General features: G+C 34.9%; 1 protein-coding gene across 4 annotated transcripts in view; it reads right to left on the bottom strand.

Moving 5' to 3' along the window:
• Positions 1 to 5,879: 5,879 nt before the first annotated feature.
• Positions 5,880 to 23,988, bottom strand: part of FER (FER tyrosine kinase) — a 156,068-nt gene continuing 137,959 nt past the window's right edge. For all 4 annotated transcript variants that reach the window (XM_062019471.1, XM_062019472.1, XM_062019470.1 and 1 more), the window contains 3 exons: positions 12,574 to 12,728; positions 9,226 to 9,348; positions 5,880 to 7,827 (listed from right to left, as the gene is read on the bottom strand). In XM_062019471.1, the coding sequence (XP_061875455.1) occupies positions 7,685 to 7,827; positions 9,226 to 9,348; positions 12,574 to 12,728 (421 nt within the window). In that variant the 3' untranslated portion in view covers positions 5,880 to 7,684. The remainder of the gene's footprint in view (positions 7,828 to 9,225; positions 9,349 to 12,573; positions 12,729 to 23,988) is intronic.

Below are 23,988 nucleotides of genomic sequence, written 5' to 3' on the forward strand. Positions count from 1 at the left end.
AGGGAAATGCGTGGTGTAAGAGCCTCAAAACTGCAGAGCATCAGCCTCCAAGTTCTCTGTCTGTTTCCGTTTGCCCCTTCCCTTCTGACCATTCCTTCTTTTAGTAACTTCTGATAGACAAAAGATAACTGAAAGTGACATACAAACGGTGACTCAGGATCACACAGACATCAACTCCAGAAATTGCAAAAAAAATTAATAAAACTGTTTTCTTTTTCTTTGTGAAAGTATTTTGAATGTAGCTGTTTCCAAAAGCGACATTACTAGAGTTGATCTTCCACCTGATTACAGAAGCAAGTGAATAAATACAACCTTTAAATAGCAAAAAAAGTGAGACAACTTGATACAAATATTTTACATTTATTGTAAGAGTACAGTAAAAAGGGGACTGCAGGCTAATTAGTGGTAACTAGTCCATAGGAAAATACAAAGGACTATTCAAAAAAGGTCTGCAGTTTACAGCAATAACAAAATTCTGTTTTGTAATGGCCTAAGAAAACAAAAAGTTAGCTTGAGTTCAAAAGTGTAACTGTCAAAGTGTATAAAAAAACTGGTAAATAAATAAAGTTAAAATGCAGATCTATTTAAAAATTATAAAGGACAGGCAACTAGCAACCGTCTTACCTAGTTGTCATTTTCAGACTTGATTAAAAGTCAGGTAAATTCATAAATGTTGTTTCCTTTTCTTTGTTTTTAAAATGTGTACTTTTGGGAAGAAGCACCCATTTCCAGTGTTATGTCTTACTGATCTGTTTCACAAATGTATTATTTTAAAACAATCGTAGAATCATAGAATGGTAGGGGTTAGAAGGGACCTTCACAGGTCATTTAGTCCAACCCCCTGCAGAAGCAGGTTCACCTAGATCAGGTTGCACAGCAATGTGTCCAGTCGGGTCTTCCAGACCTCCAAGGAAGGAGACTCCTCACCCTCCCTGGGCAGCCTGTGCCACTGGTCCCTCATTCTCATAGTGAAACAGTTTTTTCTTATGTTGAAATGGAACTTTTTGTGTTCCAGCTTCATCCCATTACCCCTTGTCCTGTTGCTAGATACCATTGAAAAAAGTGATCCCCCAACCTCCTGACATCCATCATTTAGATATTTGTAAATATTAATAAGATCCCCAAACAATGAAGAGCATAAAAGGTGCTTTACCTGATATTAAACTTGCTGGTGCATACTTTGGCACAAAACTAAACAGAAACCCAGACACATTTGCAAATGGTATCTGTGCCCGACTCAAGGTTATTGGTGTCAAAAACCCTATGTGTGCCAGCAGGTCGGTGAACCGACCCTCCCTCCTTCCCCAACACCTCTCCTCCAACCTCAGCTGCCTATGATTTCACAAAGGAAAAGTAACACACGCAACAGAAAAAATAGCAGTCCTACCAAGTTTCATCTCAGTCCAAGTTTCATCTCTGGAAGTCATTTGAACATGCATACATATACATAGTCCATTAAAAGAAGGGACAAGACAGCTGTTTATTGTTGGCTTTCTGTCCTCAAGCTTTCTCTGCAGGAGTCTGCTTGCCTTTTGTGTCCTGTGTGATGAGCCTATTTCACAAAATTTTCCTATTACATGTTAGCATTTCGGGAAGCTTGGTGAAAAAAAAAAAAAAAGTTGACTTGTCAGCTACAGGCAACAATACAATTTACAGCGGAAACAGGTATCATTCTGCGGGTTGTTTCACCTATTGAAGACTTTGAATCTGTGACATGACCAAGCAGGAAGTGTAAGGAAAGAAAATAACGCAGAGACTTTCATTGTATATCGCATTTCCACTTTTCATGACAAAGAAAAACCTGTGATTATTTCTCCTTCAGCACAACATCTTCTGGTGAGGTGATTTAAGGAATTAGCCACACTCAGAGATACAGCAAACTTACAGTCTCCAGTGGATTTATTAGTGACTCATAGAGTGCAGGTGAATTATAAAGAGAGGTCGTGCAGACTGCAAGACCTTCTCTATGGCATTCTGCCGCATCCACGCTATGTTATTAGAGTTGCTGACAGCACTTGAATTGGCTACTTGAACTAAGCAGTTCAGTTCCCTTCCCTGATAAAACTCGAGAGGAAGGCAGGTACAGATATCTTGACCAAGGAATTCTGTTGTCCAAACCATATAACAGGAATTTACTGAAACAATTACTTCAGTTATATTTAAAATGCATTACGCCATATCAACTCAGACACCCAGTAAAAGATCAGTTCTCTGTAGACTTTTACTGACTTCAAAATGCTTACCTTCTGAAGTTGCCAAGTCTCAACCTTTCATGGGTGGGGAGGAGGGTATAACCACCAGTATATGTATCAGAGAATCACAGAATATATTATACAATATATAGAAGTCAAACTTTTTCAAGGAACATATTTAGCTTTGTATGTTCCCTAGTGGTAGCAGGATGCTCTGCATTGTACATAAGGCATGTTGCATTTTTGACGTCTTCTACAGTTTGGTCAATTCACTATATATTTAGCGTTTGCAACTTGATTAAATGTGCTTCACCTTGGTTCACAATCATGCCAATTTTCATAGAAACACATTGCCACAGGTATCAAGGTGTAACATCCGGGCCAAACAAAAGCACTGATGTATTTCAACTTTTCTGTCACAAGGGTAGCTTCTTTTAAAGTAAGTGAAAGGGCATCAGAATTATCAAATGTCTGGCCAGACAACAGGCCAGTGTATTACAGCAGAGCTCAGCTGGAACTGTAAGCTCACTGCAGTCCTTTTTAAAGAGCAAAAAGAGTCTTTAAGAACTGAAGTAAAAGATCAAAGTGAAATAGTTTATGTATCAGTACTCCAAGAATTTTGCATTATTACTGCATTTAACAATTATAGAATTCTTTATTTCTTGAGAAGAATTGGGCTGACTGTACTGCGGATTTTCAGCGGTGGAAACTTCTGACATACTTTCAATGGGTAATCTAGAAAGAATACCTGATCAGTCTGACTTTTCTTTTAAAAAGCATAATTGTCTTAGATTGATGAATGATTTCAGTGAAGAAGCATGCAGTCTATCCTACTGTACCCATAAAACTCACGTACTTATCTATAGGCATCTGTAGTTCTAAAATGAGATGACAGTTCCAAATAGTGGCAATTTGTGAGTAAAATTTTTCAAGCCTTCTTTGCTAGTGGGAATGTGAGTCCTAGGTTACGTAATCGTTCATAGGTCATATCTATCTATAAACACAAAGCCAGTAATTGCAAGTGTTATTAACAAAGCATTATATTCTGGGAGGATAGAAGAAGAAAGAATGTAGTTCATGGCACTTCTATGTTTTCACTTTATGACCTCAGTGGACTATATTTGTGGGCTTTATTTACCCATTTTTTGGTAAGTATGGCTAACAGTTTTTGACTTGGAGAAGGCATACATAATCTGAGATCTTTAAATGATCTACTCATAGCCATAATTTGAAACAGCTGCAAAATAACAATGCACTTTGCTGGCAATCTAATTAGTCCTTTATCTCATCAAACAAACCCTCAAACCATCTGAAAATTCTAATTCAAGTCTTGCCTTGATGATGTCTGAGAATATGGTGTTCTATAACAGCCGATAATATATAACTTCCTGAAAATGGAAGAATTCAGAATTAACATACAAATTCTGTAGCTCTACATACATTCCAGTCAGAATTTTATGTAAAGAGACCAAGGGACATAAGGGTAACTTATTACTGGTGGAGATAGCATTCCCTTGGAGAGAACAGCAAATATATCTCTGAATCTTCCCATTTTATAGATTGGTACTATGGCTGAAATACAGAACTTGCTCTTGCTTATTTGACAGAGAACCAAAACCAAGTCAGATTCTGGAGTTCAAACTGAAATTTTGGATGCCCTGCTGATTTAAAGACAATGTGTATCTTCCAGCTCCTTTTCAATGTGGTGGTTATTATAATGAATACAATGACTCTGATAATCCATTGTGGAAGTTAAGGAAAATGTGGGAGCTAACAGGCAGAATTGTCTGTTTTGTTTCATTAGGAAGTCCTTCCTTCTTTGGTCTGAATAAAACAGTTTGGTGTTAATCATGCATTAATATGCAATACTGAAAAGTATGTAAGAGATGGAAATCATAGGTGCCTTCTCAGTTATTAGGAAAGAAACTGTCACAATACTTTAAAGACTGTTCAGAATGTGACAAATCACAAAGATTCTTCTATTTCAACTTGGACATGTCAGCTTTTTAAGACTTTTTTTTTTTTTTAAAGAAAGGAAGGCTACTCTGGGAGAATTCTTGTAAAAGATTACAAAAAAATATTCTTTACTGAAGTTAACAAGCTTGATAGGTTTCTAAGGTTGATGCATTTTTCTTCTAAGTTGTTAATGATAACTGTTTAAGGATTGCTTTTTTTTTTCTTCAGTAAATTTGCAGAATGAAACTAGAAGAAAGCACTTTTAATATTTTAAAATTTACCAGATCACTCTTAAAAACTCATTTTTGTTTATAACTTCAGGAATACTGGACTTGCTCTGTAGTTTCTGAATACTAAATAAAGCTCTATGTTCCTGAAAGTGAAGGACTGCACGAGTATGATTCTGAGAGGAAAAAAAAATGTACCTACATTGATATACTGACTTGCCTAGCAAGAATGCTTCCAACATCATCATGTCCTTTTGTGCTTTAGGGAAAAAAAAAAAAAAAAGGTGAACTCTCTTTGGATAGCAAACTATTTTATGCTTAGTGATAGAAATGTTATCCAAGGGCATTGGCTTAAGAAACATTTCTATTGCCTACAAACAGGACAGCTGTTACAGAAAGAGGATTCTCTCAATTAGCCGCTTTCTTTTTATTCCATCTTTATAATGAGTTATCGTTATTTGTGATAACCAGTCATTTTCAGAATTGCTGCTCTTGAATATGCTTGATGACACTATTTACACACTAACTCACCTCTTCAAATATGGCACTGCTCAAGTTCTTCAGTGGCACTGCCATTTAGAAGGTATGATGGCAAGAACAATGGAAACAGGGCTAGTAGTTAATCACTATTGTTCGTATTGCAGCAGAATGTCTGGCAAAATTTGAGGGTGGGAGTTTATAAATAATTCTGAGAATTTGTTACTCTGTAACCTCAGGAAAGAGTGTTTCTTTCCTTCAGTATCTTTATAATGGGTACAAAAGAGATAAAAAAATAGTTGTAAGAGAGAATTTCTCAGTTAGTTTTAGTGATGTGCCCCTAGGATTTCCATAAGCATAACAGATGGTCAAAGAGTTCTTTTTTTAACTGAACTGATGCCTATTTCAAGAATAATAAAAAATTTTCTTGCTGCTGTAAACATCCCATGTATTAAAAGTTCTTTAAACAGTAGTGTGATATTAATTACAAAGGTTAACTGCTTCAGAATAAGATGAATACAATTTTTATCTTGAGTCAATATAGTGACTTGTTAATTTAAGACAAATAAATCAGTATTTTATTTTACAAAAATAAAACAGAATTACTTTGCTATCAAGAGGGCAGATAGCAGAGAAAGAATTAATCTCTTTCATGGAAGAAGAACATTAACTCTTCAGAGAAGCTATGAATGCTGAAAGAGGAGACACTGTTAACCTTACTTGCAGACTTCAGCGATACATACAAAATGACCTGCAGTGGAATTAATCTTTCCAAATGATTCCTTAAATCTCAGTACACTTGCATTTGCATTAGCATACTAGCAGATTAAGGCACAAACTTTGTATACCACTACTTAAAAGCATACAAACTAACAAGAATGTTTTCCATTGCTCTTGAAAAATATCTTTGGGCTAAATATATTCGGTATGCCTATAAGGAAGTTTAATGCTTCATGGGTATGCATATGGTTCCTTAGCTCCAAGAAAAAAAAATCACTTAAGAAATGCAAGAAGCACTCACCATTCCTTATACTTTGATGCTGACAGTTCCATCTTAAATGCACATAATGTGCTCTAGCATGACCATTCACTGTTTTATTTGGACACCAACTCCAATGTCAAAAGATAAACGCTTCTAGACTACACATAATTTTGGTCACACATAGTCTTTCAACATTACCACTCAGTACTACTAGAAATACACTTTAGAGAGAAAAAATGTTGTGGATGATAGAAAAGTCACCTTAACAGAAATAAAAATGTCATGTAGCCACTGACTTCACTACATCTAAATACTACTATAACAACAAAACATAGAGCTAATTATTATTCCAGATGCTGTTACTTATAGTCCCTGTTTCTTAACTGCATTGGCATTGGCAGCAACTGGCATCCCTTGATCTGAAAAGTTTTAGTTAATTCTTCATAAAATTTTCAGCACCTTAGCTCTGGAACTCAGATCAGGATACCCTAACTTGTTCCTATGTTAATGTAGTTCCCTAGAAAATAATTCCATCTGCAAAGAAAACCCAGGGCCAGAGTAACAAACTATACATTTCCTCCCTCTCCCGTCTAGTAAGTTTTTATTCTTTTGTTAGATTTTGAGGGGTTTTTTTTCAATATATGCAAAGCTTTTATTCCTGCTGGTATCTAAAACTTAACTATCCCCAGTCTTTTGAAATTTAATTGCAATGATTTTAAAAGTTAGGTTAGTATTATTACTCTGCCTTGCTCAGCCTGTCAGACAGAGGCTTTAAACATATTCTGTTATTTTGCTCCTTTGAACAATTTCCTATGCCGTAAGTAGTATTTTCCTTTGGACACTATGCATGGAATGTACTTTTGCCTAGCATACTCTTTTGTAGGCTCCAGCTGCATTCTGAGTATTATTACCAATATAAGGAAAAAAATTAAGATCAAAGCAAATCTAGTGATTCACTTACTTTACCTCCTCTAAGATCAGTATTTGTTATCTGTTGCAACCATTATTAAGCCTCTTACTGTTGGCTTACTGTTTTTTCCTATTTTGTGGAAGACAAATGATTTTCAGTATTTCTTAACATGTGAAGACTTAATATTGGATTTTCTCTTTTGTAAGTAAACATAGGTGATTGTAAGGGAGATATATTACTGAATTCTGATGGCTTTGTAGGAAGAAAAGGCATGGCTTAGGTAAACCACCTCAAAAGTCAAAAGTATTTACTACAGTATAGTAAGAAACACACAAATAACTCAATTGTCTACAAAAGAAAATTCTGGATTTCACTGTTCAGAAAGCACATTTGCATCCAGAATCTAACTGACCTTCAAACTTAAAACAAAGTATTATTTAAAAATATCTGTTGCAGAAAAAATTTAAAAAATACTAAAGTTTCTAGTTGAAATACTTGTCAAAACCATCTTCAGTTTTAAGGCCAACATGTATGTCAGTCACCACATGCTGGTGCTGCTGGTGTTGACATATGGGACAGGGATAGCAGAGTGAGAACACAGCTTAAAATAGAAAACCGCTGAAAAATGTCACTAGCAGTTACTTGCGGTAAAACAGATAGAAGCCATAGTCCCTTAAATCTATATTATGTGCTTTTCTATTTACATGTAATCTAAATGACAGTATTACTGTGGCTGAATATATAGTATTTCGCAGTATATGTCTTTAATGGAGGTGTAGACATCATTCAAGATGGTACACATGTATATAAACCCTCAGTTAATTTCAAAGTAATCCTAGAAGAATATTGCAAATAATGTTGTATAAACGCTGTAGTGTCTGAGGGGAAAAATTACTTCACTGGAAAATAAAGTCCCACACATTGATTTTGGCACTTATCACTATGTCACTTTCTTTTTGATTGAAGACAGCTCTTTTTGAATCTCACTGAATTTTGGCCGGTTTTCTGGTTTGTAGTCCCAGCACCTCTGCATTACTTTATATATTTCCTCTGGACATTTTTGTGGTGCTGACATTCGGTAGCCTGGCACACAAATAAAAGGGGAGAACATTTACATTGGAAACTGATGTATCTTGACAAATCTAACAAGAAATGATCTAATTTCAAGGTCATTGGATTACAAGAGATCTTTAGGGTAATATGAGGAAACAAGAAACATAATTATTAACTAATCAAACCTCAGGTACCAATGACATTTAAGTTGAGCTTGGTAAATTGTCAGTATCCCCAAGGGCAGCACAGATTTGTTTCCTATATCTTAGGAAGTAGCTACCCTATACATTTTAATTATCACAGAATCAGCAACTTCTTTTTGTCTTTAAAGTGAAGTGATTCTATACAGTTCTTTAGATTTGAAATTATCCTGGTTTAAAACAAGGACTCAAGTGACTAAATTCAGTGAAGGCTCTTAACTGATTTAGTAATTGAGATAGACAAGAGAATTTGGAGTGTCTTAGCCGACTCTCCTAACAGAACAGTTATTATACCAAAAATCAAGAAAACAGGCCAATAAATTAAAATTCCATGGAAAAAATATAAGGAAAAAAGATTTGCTGATGGGCCAACAGGACTACCTTGTCCACAGTGTAAATATTATGCTGAAAAAGCTTAAATGTACTTTTAAATATTTGAACTTTATCCATTTCAAGAGATTACAATTCTCAATAGATTAAAAGATAATCTCAGTACTTAGGCAGTAAGCGTTCTCTGATTTTTTGATTTGGCCTTTTAAGGAGAAACTTTGAGGGTCATCTGCAGTGCTTGTGATAAACACTAGAAATCTGTATAAATCAACAAACTACGTTTTGGGTTTTTTGCTGTTTTTTTTTTTAAAATAATTTAGCAGTTTTACTAGCTTAGAACCTGCAGTATTATGGAGAGCAGCTGTTCTGAAACATCACTAAAGATGATGAAAATAAATAAAAGTCTCAAAATCCTGTTCACAGCTAATTGCTACTTTAAATAAAAGCTTTTTTTATTATTTTGTAAAAGAGAATTGTGGCTTTCAGTGCTCAACTGATTTACTGTTCTCCACCATCAACTTTTCAGAGAAGATGGAATGATGCAGATTTTTTCTTCAGGAAGTTTAGAATATTTATGCCTCCATTAGCATAATCTTAAATAATTTATCCTGGTCAAGCCTCAGCTTTGCAGAGTAGCAAATCCCTTCTCTCCATTTCACCTTCTATTCTGCAACAATGCAAGTCAGCATGCTGTTGTCATGAGTTCTTTAAGGCATCGGTCAGTATATTACTTTTTTTCAAGAAGATTGTGTTTCATACCACTCTTCCCAGAAAACTAGATTCAGCAATTTTTAAAAAATCTCCTATTTTTGCTAAAGTTGCTGCATAACTCTTGTGTTATTTCTTTGCTCCTTTATGCTGCATGTGCTACATCCTTTTACGCCTTGCAAGTAAGTACCTTTTTCGACTTGCTCTCGTGCTTGTTGGTTGGTCATTCCAGGGTACGGACAAACTCCTAAACTGAAGGTCTCCCACAAAAGGATTCCAAAGCTCCATACATCACTCTCAGATGTGTATCTCCCTAAGAAATGGACAGAAAACACTCAGCTTAATGTACAGAGAAATTAACATTTGAGGTAATTATGGCCTGAAATTTTCTGTTAAGTGTTGTATTGTCAAGCTTTAAGAAGAGCAAAACTGTAGCTACTAATAATACATTCTGCAGATACCATAGTCTGCTGCACTTCATATAATAATCAATTATCTTAAAGTCAATATCTAGGAACAAAATAAGCTAACTTGAAGTTCTACAATTCATCAGATCTTACCATATCAGTTATTTTTCATGCAAGTTAAGAATTTCTTTTCTTCTTAATGTATTTTTAATATTCTTTTTAATATAAAAGGACAGAAAAATGTCAGCTTCTCCTTCCCCCTTTGTTCATAATAACTTTCAATTCCAAACATACTTTTAAAAAAATTACCTTTCTCAGTTCCCTAATATAGCATGGCCATGAGTATTCTGTAAGCAGTTACGACCAACATAGTTTGTAACTGTGAAGAAGAGAGCCTTGTTCTCACACTTTGAGAAATGAAAGTTGCTTCAACTGGTTTAATTTGACCTTGAAGAATGGATGTGTCCAAACAGTTACAGAATAAATAAAAATATCTGGCCTGCTGGTTCCATTATCTTCAACCATGCTTCAGAGATAGCAAAATAGATAACTGATAGGTAATTGAATTCTAAATCTCTTTGTGTAATGAAAGCTTTATATTATGGAAGAAAGGGAGATCTTGGAGCAAATATTTCGATTGTCCCTGATGGATTCACATTAAGAAGGCTGGATTCTCCTCAGGAAGTTAAGGCTCCTAGCCTTTTTCAGCAGATCTGTGAAAATGTTACCTTAAAAAATTTTTTTCATCATTACTTTCAACATTTTTCATGACTGCTTTCATCTTTTCTATAATACTACATTGTACGTATATGTCTTCATTCTTAAAAATATGCACATGCTTGTGAATATATTGTTTGTTCATCTGTAATCATCAAACAAACGAAACTAAGCCAGTTCTTACTAGAAAAAGGGAAAATACATGTAAATTATAGTGATGATGATATGACAACTGTTCTGACATCAGAAAGCTTGGTTTATTGTAAACTAAGTATCACTTCCAGCTATGCTACATTAGCTTGTGTGCCTCATGCATGGCAATTATGGACATTCATGTATGCTGTTTATAGTAAGATTAGTTTTCTTCTCTATGTATCAGCTGTTTGCAGAGTTTGGCATCCAGTAGTTTAACACTTTTCATTGAAATCTTCAGTAGATACAAGGTAGATGAATATTTTTTTAAAAAAGAAAGTACAAGTTATGCACAGTTAAATATCTTTTTTTTCATGATGACATTTGCTGGACAAAAAAGGCCTGTTCAGAAGAAAACCCTTCACACAGTAATTTATTAACATGACAAACAACTCAAAATTTTGTATGGAAAAGATATACGTATTAAATATTTAATTCTGAGGGAACAAGGAGCAAAAATATCCTACACTTGGCCTAAATATGTAATTTTATGAGGAGCTTTTCAAACCTTTTTTTTGCACTTGCTGGAATTGGTGAAAATCATACAGTTCCAAGCAAAAATAACAGTACAGAATGGCACTAAACAGCAGACACTGAATCAAAGGTTCAATCTCCCACAAACTCCAGTACCATCAGTACTTCGTTTGTCACTTCAGACACCACTCCCTAACCACTCTATTTGCTCCAATCTGCTTTCTAGCCTTCAAAATTTGTCAGGTTGTTTCATTTAAAATATTTTTGTGACTGCTATTAATTTGTCATATACAACAAATCCAAATTTGACTAAAAATGAACTATTACGTAGTTTGTTAAGCATTGTATCATTCATATACTGGCCAAATGACTCTATCCTTCCCTATCTTCCAACCCTCAAACCTTGCCTTTAAGAACTGACATAGGCAGTGATTGCCAACTAATGTTAAAATATTGCAGATTTAGTTCTATTTCACTCTGATATGCCTAAATACCTTCAGCCTTACCTACACAAATAATGCAATACTTATGACCAAATTATTTGTAAACCACAAACTCATTGTTTTTGCTCATAACTTTCAAGAGAGTGGGAAAAAATGATCCTTCAAAACCACACAGAAACCTCCTGTGACAGTTTGAAAGTTTGACATTAGAATAATGAACACATTAAAAAATATTTTAGAGAGCTTATTTTCCAAATATTACAGAAAATCATTTAAAGCTGCTTGATTACATATGCATTTTAGGAAACATCAAATAAGGAGATGCTAATCACATATCCTCTTCTCTCCCATACTATGTAGGAAAATACAGAAAAATACAAAGTGAAGGTGGTGTCACAAGAACCAGTTTCCTGCTTAATGTACTGGACTGCATGCTGCTATGGTGGCATATCTCCTTCAAAAGTGCTAATGAGAGGAAGCCTTTTGCTACCAATCATAAGTCACAAAGTTATGATTTCCAGTGCATGATTTAAAAAAAAAAAGCTTTTAGACAGGTCATATGAATAACTTAAACCAAATTTTCCCTAGGTACCCAACTAAAGAAGTGGTTGAGAGAACTACATCCAAAACACAGTATCACTTATTTCACTGCTTCTTCATAGCCTTCTTTAATTAGAAGAATGTATTTTTCTAGTTTCATATCACCTACTAACACAGAAGCTTCTGTTTTTGTTCTGGAACTACTACCTATGTAGTGTAGACCACTTCCCAAAATCAGAAACAATGTTTGTTTGTTTTTTTCCTCTAGGATAAAAACCTAGCAATATACAAAAATGCTGGTAAAGAAAGGCTGTGGTTAAAAAAACAGTAAATCGGTAACTCCAATGCAATGATTTATCTAAGTGTTCCTCTATGTTAGCACTTACTACCATTTTCAAAGATGTGCTAGAACAATCACTGCCATAAATATGCAGAACTTGCCACTCATTTTGCTAACAATTATGATTTAGATGACTGACTAGATTAGTCTACTGGAATAAGTCAGCAACATAACCAAAGTACTATTTTATTGCTGCATAACAGTAATTTTGATGTTGCTGCCTTATTCTTTTAGAAGGCAAATGAGTATTTTATACAGATCTTAAATAAGACTGAAATATTAAAATTACTGTAAACATTATGGATTTGGACTGGACATTAGGAACACATATACAGTCAAACACTGCTCGTGGTGTAGTCCTGGTGCTCCTTACATTACTTTTTCTTTACTGTGTTTTTTGCAAGAAGATACAGGTATGTTCTTACCATAGTTGAGAGCTTCTGGAGCAGTCCACTTGATAGGAATCTGCTTTAGGCCCGATGATGAGTACACACCATCATCCTCTTGCCGGGACATTCCAAAATCACTTATTTTCAAGATGTTGCTTTCACCTACCAAGCAGTTCCTTGCAGCCAGGTCTCTGTGTTAGAAGAAGAAATAAAACCCCGTATTTTTACACATTTGAAAGAACTTGAAGCCCTTTAAAATGGCCAGTCCCCTCAGCCAAGAAGGTGCTCTTGGAAAATACATTTAAGAAAGAGTAAAAAAATTCTGCACAGCAGTTGTGGAAAAGACAAGTGATGGAGGGGTAGAAAAAGTAAGAGAAATAATCCTGTGAACACCAAGGTCGGTGGAGAAGGCAGGGTAGGAAATGCTGGGGATGGTGGAGGTGCCAGAGCAGAGATTCCTCTGCAGCCCTTGGAAGGACCCATGCTGGAGCAGATTATGAAACATTGTATCCCCAGGGAAAACCCATGTTGGCACAGGGAAACAGCGTGAGGAGGAAGGAGCAGTAGCAAGGAGCTGTTATGGATTGACCACAACCCCTGTTCCCCATCCCCCTGCAGTAGGGTGGGAAGTGGATGAGTTGAGAATGAAGGAGTGAATGGAAGACGTGAGGGCTGGGAGAAAGATACTCAAATTTTCACCTTTACTTCCCACCATCTGACTTTATTTTAATTGGCAATAAGTTAACGTTCCTCAAGTCTGTTTTACTGTAATGGCAATTGATGAGTGATCTCCTTGACTTTATCTAGACCTACAAGTTTTTCTGTTGTACTTTCTCCTTGTCCTGTTGAGGGGAGGGAGTGAGAGAGTGGGTGGGTGGGTGTCTGATAGCAGCCAAAGTCTGCCTATCACAACTGCCTTCAGAGGTCACAGAAATAAATCCACAGATTAACTAAAGATTTTACGCAAAATGAAACGCAATTTGAAGAAGCATCCTGAAACGTGTTCCCATAATTATGACAGACAGTGTGAAACCAGAGAACTGGCTTCATCCTCCCTTTGGCCATCTTATCCTGGCATTAGAATTTCCATCAAAAATAAAGAGCTGCTCAGTTTTACAAGAATATTAATTATGGCTCAGTGATGGATGAGAAGCTCAGAAAATCAACAGCCTTCCTTTCTCTCTCCATCTCAAACATGCTTTTCTTAGATTAGGAGACAGTCTACAGTAATACCTGCTTAAAAGACCTAGTGTGGCTTCTCTGCAGTATAAATCTAGAATAATAATGCAAGTTAACAATGTATTATTAACATACAATATGTATATTACACTTCATTGTTTCACAATGTATTGAAATACAATGTAATAAAATATATATTATTATTCCCATCTTAAAGTAATAACATACAGGAAAGTTTTGAAAGGGGAAAAATGTTAAGCAACAGCATTAAATCTATAAGATTAGGAACATCTTGGGCAAAGTATTTTTAAACTAAATTTACAATGTTTGTTTTCTGCTTAAACAGCTAATATGTTCACAAATGGCTTATGTGAATATTCCAGAATAAATACATTACCTTCAATGTTTTGGATTGAAGTTGTAGCATAGTTTTAAAGTGAAACCCCAAGGCACTTAATGCACATTCATAGGCTTATAAGAAAGATTTTGCTGCGTATAAACTAAATTAGTCTTGAAGAAATTAACCTAGAGCTCTTCCCATGGTGTACATAGATTTGTTTCCACTGCTAATGCAGAAATAAATGTCTGAACCAATGACAAACAGCTTCAGATGTTATACATGGTGTGGACATCAATGACACAGGACTGAACTATACTTAGTCTAAAAGTAAAAAGTCTAGAATCATGTATAAGGATGTTAAAGTACATGTATGTACAACTATTTTGGTCAGCTGATTCATTCTGATATTGCACTACGTTATTTGATATGTACACAAACCTGTGTTTGAGCATAAACACAGTAACTTAAGAATTTTAACATATTTGACTCACATAAGCTTTATGCCACTAAGTTTCATGGTACAGTGATATAAATGCAGTTATTCTTGCAGTTAGAGAGGTCTAAAGTCAGCCTCCAGTTAAAGATATCAAGAAATGTATAAAACAGGTCAATACACAAAATTATGTTACCCAGTTTGATGTTAGCATGTGGTATTGTTTGGTGAAAGTAAGAGTTGCAAAACAAGATGAAATTTGTATTGCTTATACTCCAGTCCCTAAAAATTGGAACCACGAAACTTCAAGAATTTATGGCTTAGGTCCCAGTCATAATTTAGTGGGTTTTTTTAGTTGCTTTAGTCAGTATAGTCTACGTTTTGTGACATAAGGATGTACATAAGGAGTGGAAAATGTAATGAGGTCATATCTCAAAGAAAATTTAGAGTTAATTAAAATCATGGACATCTTCCTGTCTGGGCCTGACCTAGCATTTAAACAAGTTCTGAGTCTGATTAAGAAATATCTATGTACCAAGTTGTCTTAGGTTTATTCCTCATATATAATTCTTGTTGTTATGGAAATTAAATCATAAATAGTGCACACTATGATGCTTGTAAACAAAGATTACACTCAGTTGTCTGTTTTGTATGTGACAGTTTTTCTTTCAGAGACATCGAGGGGAAGTGTTTTCCATCACTACAAAAAATTCACAAAAAACACTTCCATGAAAACCAAACTGGTATTTGAGAAATTTGGCAAAGACTGTGATACTATGTTCAGGATATATATAAATTAACACTAGATCTTCTGAAAGACCACAGACAAAGACACACAAAGTCTTTGCTCCAGGAAGCAGTTGTTTTCAAGCTGCCTGTTAGCTGGCAGTGGGTCACAGAATGATACTACTCAAGCTGCAGTGGAAACAATGTTGATAATACAGCCATGTTCTTGTTATGGCTGAGATGTGCTTGCACAGCATCAGTGCCTTTTCTTCTCCCAATGCCCTGCCAGCAGTAGGCCAGGGAGGCACAAGAAGCTGAGAGGGCACATAGCCAGGACAGCTGACCTGAACTCACCCAAGCGCTATTCCACACCATAGAGCATGTCATTCCCAGTACATGAACTAGGGGGAGCTAGCATGGAGGGGCAGATTGCTGCCCAGGCAATCACTGGTTGGTGAGCAACAACATTGGGGAGCACTTGGCTTTTCTTTATATTATTATTATTTACAATTCTTCTTATTATTTTCTATTGCTATTAGTAGTAGTATATTTTTCTTCTTACTGTTATTATTTTACACTATCTATTATATTGTTCTTATCTTAAACCACGAGTTTTGATTTCTTTTCTGATTCTTCTCCCAGTCCTATGCGGGGTGAGGAGAGGGTCAGGGAACGAGTGAGCTGCTGCATGGTGCTTAGTTGTCAACAAGGCTTAAACTGTGACACTCAGTTTTTGTCAAATAGGGAAGCATATTCATTGCCATCTCCCACAGAGTATCAAAAAAATGTTATGAAATGGTGAGTGCCAAGCTATTGACAATGAGATAGAAGAAGATGCATTATGATAAAACTTAACTTACTAATAAAGCTCCAAATATCAAAGTAAAAGTAGTAGTACTCATTGTAAGTCTCACAGTACTAATACCTTTTTCTGCTTTTAGCTAAATCTAACATTTTCAAAGCCATAATGCTATGTATTACTTTTAATACATCACTTGTGTTAATAAAGCCTTTTGAGCACTATGTATACTTTACTTTTATACTTGAGCACTATGTATAACTTACTTTTTTCCTTTCTCCTATGTGAGGGAGGCTCCTTCACTTACTTAGAATATACTTTAGATGACAACTTTTCTTTCCCTTTTTCTTTCACTTCATTCATAGTCTTTTTAAAAGACTTTTAAAATCCTCTCCCAGGCATTTAGTTTTCTTTTCATAATTCTTAATAGGAGTTTGTTCTTTGAGTACATGGAAATCAACGATGTTCGGCAGATCCAGTAATATTTAAAAATACACCAAATGCTGCCAAAAGTTCTGTTACTTTGCACTTTTAACAACTTGCCAGTCAGTGGAGTAAAATAGCATGAGTACAATTTCATTCTCAGTGCCCCATCACCAGCCACTTCAGATTCTGCAGCTACATCCATTGTAGATGAATTTTCAAGAACTCTTTTTTCCTCTGTTTTCTCATTTGAAATTTCTTTCTGATGCCTGTTTGACAAACATTTGCAATTTAATTCCTCAGGCTTATAAATGTCCTCAAATTTAAGAGTATCTTGTTAGTATTTCTGCTGTCATTTTACGTTTCACATCCTCACTTATTTGTTGCCAAATTTTCCACATTTCCTTACATCTATTTATATTCTTAAGAGCATTTTTAAAAACTGTCACACTGAAAGCTATAGTTACATCAAGCTTTTGTTATTTTAATTCTGTGAGTTTTCAATATTTTTCAAAGATTTTCTTCACTGCTTCTTCATGTTTGATAGCCTGCTTTAAAAGAATGTTCATGTTTTTCAGGCTAGATACAAGAGGAAGATACCAAAAAGGCTTATTGGTCACTGTGATTTATTAGAGAATTTATAGTCAGAATCTGAAAAAGGGCATAAAAATGTATTCTTTTCATTGCTTTAGATTAATAACTAACAGACTTAATTTTCTTCCAGTCTCCAGGATTCAAATTCATTTCAATTTGTTACAGATAAAGTGAGAGAGCTGTATTCTAATTGTATTGAGTGGCTTATGAAAACCCTTTACATTTTAGCTTTCCATATGAAATACATGCAACAGACTTTCATTCAAGTACACATGATAGATGACACAAGATGAAACAAGGAAATGTAAATCTATACAGCTGATCACTGAAAACTTGTAGTAAGTAATCAAAATTTGTAGATGGTCTTTTTAAAAAAAAACCAAACAAATCAACTTGTCTTCTTTTCCCTAAACCCAAGTATGTTCTATTTGTTTTGTCTTCCTTCTCCTTAATGTTTCATAAAGCCAAAATCCTGAAGAAATACAGTTACATTTGTATGGAATTAGGTATCTCTCTGTTTGGGATATTGGGGTTTTTTTGGTTTTGAGGTTTTTTTCCGCCTCACACAGCATTTGCTACTTGCTGCAGGAATTCCACAAAATCAGTACTTATATTTAACACAGAAACCAAGAAAATATTATTTATGTCACATTGTGAAAACTGTATAAATTGGACACAAATTACATTGAGCTGCCACAGAACAAGTTCATTAGTTAAAAAAAAAGCTGACTCTCACTACTTAATACCAAGCACATGCAAGTTTCAAGTGCTGTTAGAAAGAAAGTGGCTTCTCCCTCAGTTCTAAGGAATAAAAATTAATACCTAAACTGGAAATTTAATATTTATGCCCTGCTGCATAGTCCCTAAAAACACAAACAGGACATACGAGGAATTACTAATGTGGGTGAATATGCTGAAACTGCAAGGGGTAACTCATAAGACTTTTGCTAAAAATTCAGCAGCCAGTTAAAGGGGAAGTACATGTATTTTCTCTGTGCTGGGAGTTACTACCTGGACTCATGTCTGTCAGTAATGACATAAACGTCATAAACTTTTCTCTCAGGACACTCTTATACCCACTCCATGCTTCTTCCCACCACTCCGAAAGAACTACATAGCAAGTAATACCTCGTATTTCAATGGAATTCTGTCAATTAAAGAAAATCAAGACAGTGAGCTCCTCATTACTAACCCAGCAGGACAGACTGTCTCACTGAACTCATTAGCCATTTTATATCCCCTGTCTGGATCATGGAGTTAAAACACTCTTAGGCAATAAAGGCAAGTAATTAATTAGTGAACAAGATCAGTTTATCTCCTCTGCACATTTAATTCAATGCAAATAGTCTATTACCTGATCAAAAAAGAAGGGGCAGCAAGTCTACAAGGGAAACTGTTGTTTTTTTCATGTACTGTAAGACACTCCCCGTTCTTCAAACATCTGAGGTAATTTTCAGTGGTAAAAAAACACACCTACCACAGAACTTTGTTGATATGCATGTGCCGCTACTTTTGCTGTATGTGGAGAACGCAGCAAATAATATGTGCCTAATGACAGAATCCCAAGGGCTAGAAGGGACCTCGAAAGGTCATTTAGTCCAATCCTCCTGCCAGAGCAGGACCACCTAGAGTAGGTCACACAGGAATTTGTCCAGGTGGGTTTTGAATGTCCCCAGAGAAAGAGACTCAGCAACCCATCTGGGCAGTCCCTTTCAGTGCTCTGTCACCCTCACGGTTAATAAATTTTTACTCTTTTTCTTTGGAATGTCTTATGTTCCAGCTTGTACCTATTGCCCCTTCTTCTATCATTGGTCATCATTGAGAAGAGCCTGGCTCCATCCTCCTGATATCCATCCTTTACATATTTGAATAGACAGGGAAAATATCAAGAAGGTGAGTGAGAAGCACATCATTCCATGTATTCTATGTTGCCTTCCCCTTTTACACTTTGCTTTACTTATGACTTCACATGACTTTTAGCTATCACATTCCAAATATTAATGCTAATAATTTCTCTCAGTTCTTCATATAACACAAATTCATCTTCATCTTCACAGATAAACAATGCTAGGCAACCTGAGGAAGGCCAAGATAGATACAGTACTGATCTAACAATAATGTCAGTTGTTCTGCTTGCTACACATAATTTTAGTATCACTCAACCATAAAATGAATAAATTTTCCCAACTCGCAGCATCACTGACATGCAGCTACTCCCTCTAAAGCACTTTGCAGTTTTCAGGTGGACTTACAAGCAACTCAAAAAGAAAATGATTTACAAAACAAACCCCAAATAATTGTATTCAGTAGCTGAATACAAGAACAAAACCTAGTTTTTATTTTAAAAAGCACTTTTTCTACAGAACTTTTATTTCTTCCACGTGTAAAATATATTCTACATTCCAGAAACAGTCTACATTGCACTGCTCTCTCTCTTTGCTATGAGAGTAAGACGTATCACATAAAATGTTTTACAGCAACTTGGTGACCATATTTCTATGAACTAAGGTTAGAAAGTTCACATTAATCAAAACGCAAACTCTCAGTAATAAAGTATAAAAAAAGCATAATACAATATAAAACTCAATGAAGCTTAAGCATCTAATTAACTTTTAATATGCTACAACATAGTCCAACTAAAAATTGGTTGGTATAAACAAAGAATCTATTCACAAATGTCAGATTTCTCAAAAAAAACAAAACTATGTTCAGATACAAAATATGTCCCTTAGATACTGGTAGATGTTTTAAAAAATGTTGTAAGGATAAACACACTGTTGAGTATCACAGTGTTCCCAATTCAGAATTCCGAACATCTATGTATTACTATTGCCATCCACACCCTCAAAATCGTACTTGTTATGTTCCTGATTTTCTCAAAGTGCTTTGCTCAATATAAGATTCACTGTCGCATGGGTCACAGTAGTAGATGATAAAAAGCAACAGCATACCATTCAGAATTGCAGTGGGATGCATTTGGTTTATGAGGACAAAGCATATTGATTTATCTGTTGAGGATTGCACAGCTCAGTAAGGAAACCTTCACTTGCAGTGAACTTAACCCTCAGTCCCACCCCACAAACATTATGTTATTTACATTCTGACAGCTACTTTTTTTTGACAAGTGACAGCTGTCCTGGACTGTGTAAACACAGTAAGAAGCAGCTTCCTAATGAACTGCTGGACAGAAAAAATAGTAGTTCACATTTTCTCAACCATCGCTTATTGCTGCAAATGCTTTCACATACACATGCTTGAAAATAAATTTAATATGTAAAGTAAGATAAAAAGTTACTTATTGTACAGTCATTTCTGATGAACAAGCATAGTATGTGAATCAGTGTATTATATTCATTGTTGTAGTCTGCAAAATGCTCAGTCACTAATGGACTAGCACACAACCACAGTAAGGTACACCTTGAGGCAGGTACAAATATCAGGTACAGTACATTAGACACATTATTTAACTATTTTTCTAGAGGAGTAGCTGTACTGTCTTCAGCACTTCAAAAAAATACTTTCCCCAATATGTTTATGTTTCAGAGTCAAACTTTGTTTTACTTCTTGACCATGACAGAGATCATGCATACCTCAAAGGGCACGAAGTCTCCCTTTGGAGGCACGAAAATGAAGCATAAATGCTATATAATGTTATTATGCCCACAGTTTTAGTTTTGGTCTGCTAATACAGTGTTTGACATCAAGAAATCTGGTTCTTTGAGTTGAAAAACCAAGTATGACTCTATACATTTTCATTAAAAAAGACATCATTTAAGACGGATGAATGTGAAGAAGAAACTGGATTTGAGGTTAGAGATAAAAGAGGAATAAAAAGAAACCCAAGCTTCCAGTTTTCTGAATATTTTTAATTATTTAATTATTATTTTAATAATTTTTAAGTTATGCAATATTTCTTTTTAAAAAAACCCCAAGATTGGTAACTCTATATGGAAGAAAGTTGAGCTCATGGAGGCTCCTGAAGAGCAACAAAGTCATTCCTGCATCTTGGAGCCTTCTCATCTACCTGGTCTGGGTACATTTTTACTAGGAACAAACCCAGGTTGATGTCACAAACTATATGGCACTTCTCACCTACAGAGGTAATAACAGAGGAAAAATAAGCAATTACAAAGTTATTGTTTTCTGATCAGAGATGGCTGGAGATCTACTGATATAACTTTTTTCTTCTTAGAGTTTTATTAATGGAAGTTAGTATGAATCCACATTTTCCTGATAGGGAAGGTTTCTGTACCAGTTATTTGAAAAGAGATAAAGATGGGAATGGTAGACAATCATTTCCTCAGACTATGAAGACAGAAATGAAGCAACAAATCAATACATTGTCTATTCATCCTGTTGTGGTTTTTTTATTTTTTTTTCCCCTTCTTCTGAGGTTGTCTTCACAAAGTCTCCTTCTGGGGCAAAAATATTCATATAAGCAGCACCCAAATTTTTCTCATCTGCATTGTTTCTCAACATTTTTAGAACTGAGTAGTTATTGTCTGTATTTTTATGAACAATTACTTTGATGAACACTGCATCATAGCCATTTTAGTCTGTAATAGTCTTCTTTGCATTTATATCGCTCTAGATTTTTATACCCCACTTTTCCTGCGGACTGCTGAATACATGTAATAGGCTGAGAAAAATGTGAGACTTATTAATGTCTACGTTGTTTTCCCTAGTACTTCATTTATATCTTGAAACAAAGGTTTGCAATTAAATCTCTTTTGTGTGCTGATTGATCTCATTTGTTTGGAAGAAAAACTTACCTTATCTTTGTCAAATGTGAATAACATAAACAGAGTATATTATTACTTCCTGTAATTTCATAGTAATTCTCAGCCTTCTATAGGTAGCTGTTCCTTCCTTTATAAATTTATAGGAATCAAGGATTTATACACCATACATTTTAGAGCCATGAGAAAGCCCTTTACAAATTAAGTTTGTAGAACTGAACAGTAACCTATCAGCCTCCTTGGTTCTCAGAAAGTAATAGTTTAGACCATGACAGTAAAAAGAATAGAAAACAAATTTACAGAAAATAATCCTAGTAATAGTCTTAATGAAAACCATAGGTCTGGACAGTCATAGAACTGGATAAGTAATTTCATGGAAACTACAATATTAGGGCAACTCGAAAGCAGAAAATGCATTCCAGAAATCCTCAACGGCATGACAGATAGAGGAATTACATCACTGCTGGCTCCCATGCAATGACTTCTGTGCTCTTGGAGCACAAATATGGATGCATTTATGATACACATGAAATTTTAAATATTCCTTTAAAATCTCTTTGACACTAACAGAATTACAGGGGAAATGGAGTGTCGAAAAAATAATTATCCAAGATAAATCAGAACTTAAATTTTCATTCTGTGCTCAGGAAAATGTTAATGGTGTTAATTAATTTTCTCATTTCTCAAATCAGTCACACAAGTCACCTGGACTTGTCATAGCAAGGAAAACATAATTTTCAAGCAAAAATTTCTGCAAGTATGGTATCATTCACAGAAGCAACTAGAACAAAACACAACAGAACATACAATTATACTAACATATGATCTTGTGTGATAATTTAATGGCATTACTCAATCTATGAGATGACACAAAATTTCCTATGTCATCCTTGCCTCTTTAAACATATAATAAACATAAATTAAACATAATCACCTTATTAAATATAGCTATTTTCCAGTGCTAGTACTGTATTGTGCATGTGTGTTTTACTAATAGCGTACGTAAGTCCAAAAAAGAGCTGAAGATCAATAACGGAAAGCAGAGCAGCAGAAAACAAAAAAAACACCCCTAGTGCCCAAGCAACCAAGAAATTCATGCATATAATTACAACACCGGGTAGTCTTCTCCACTTTTTTTATTAGAATAAAACAAACTAGCACAACAGCATAGTACTTGCATGGCTTTTCAGGTCTCAATGAAAAAGGAAATATTGAAAAATCTTTCTGTTTCTTCTCAAATTAGAATTGAGTACCTATTGCTGGTGGATATCAAAGTTCAGCTGAGACAGACAACAGGTTTAGGCACTACTGATTTTTCAATAGCTAACACCAAGAATGCTGTATTCTCGTAACAGTTTAGCTCTAAACACATTCCTATCACATAAATCGAATTTTTCCTCCTACCAGCAGACAGGTATGGATGAAGATTTCAAAAGTAACAGAAAAAACCAGACTGAAGTCTATGGCTTTTTATTATATAAAGTATTATATAGGCATCAGATCCCAATGCACTTCATTTAATGAAGTTAAAATGAGAAGCTAATAATCAAGGTACAAGTAAATGAAGCATGCAGCCTAATTAAGATACAAGAAACTATATATTCACAATATTAATACAGAAGGTATAAAGAAAAACCAAAGAAATCAAGTCTGATTGGAATTGAGGAAGAAAAGATAGAGCAAAGAAGTAGAAAAAAAAAACAAAGAGGGGGAGAGACAAATCAATTGAATTTAAATAAATTATTACACTGTAGGTTTCTTATTTAACAAAGGAAAAAATTAACTGCATGGGACAGGTAGCACATGGCAGCTAAGAATTCTTAGCAGTGCAAACCAATTTTAAAAAGATATATAATAATAGTTCGCTGATTCATAATTTTCTAATCAAAGAAAATTTTGTAATTTGTACCTTATAATATCTGTCTATTTTTAATACAATACTGTCAACAAATGATTACTGTTATGTTAAGATATTTTAGTGTTCTAAAAATAGTCTGTTTTGCGACCGTCACAAAAGAATCTAAAGTAAATGGAATGAAAATTATGGTGAGAAATAATTTACTAATTGCCCATGCCCGCTAATTAAGATTTGCAGTTAGTTTACAGAAATATGTAAGAAACTTCATGCGGCTAATACATTAGAGAATATTATATATAGAAATTTAAAGGAATGACATAACTTATTAATTTTTTGTAAATTAATGAGTTAGGAAATACA

The sequence above is a fragment of the Colius striatus genome, chromosome Z, assembly GCF_028858725.1.
Source record: "Colius striatus isolate bColStr4 chromosome Z, bColStr4.1.hap1, whole genome shotgun sequence".
NCBI lineage: Eukaryota > Metazoa > Chordata > Aves > Coliiformes > Coliidae > Colius > Colius striatus.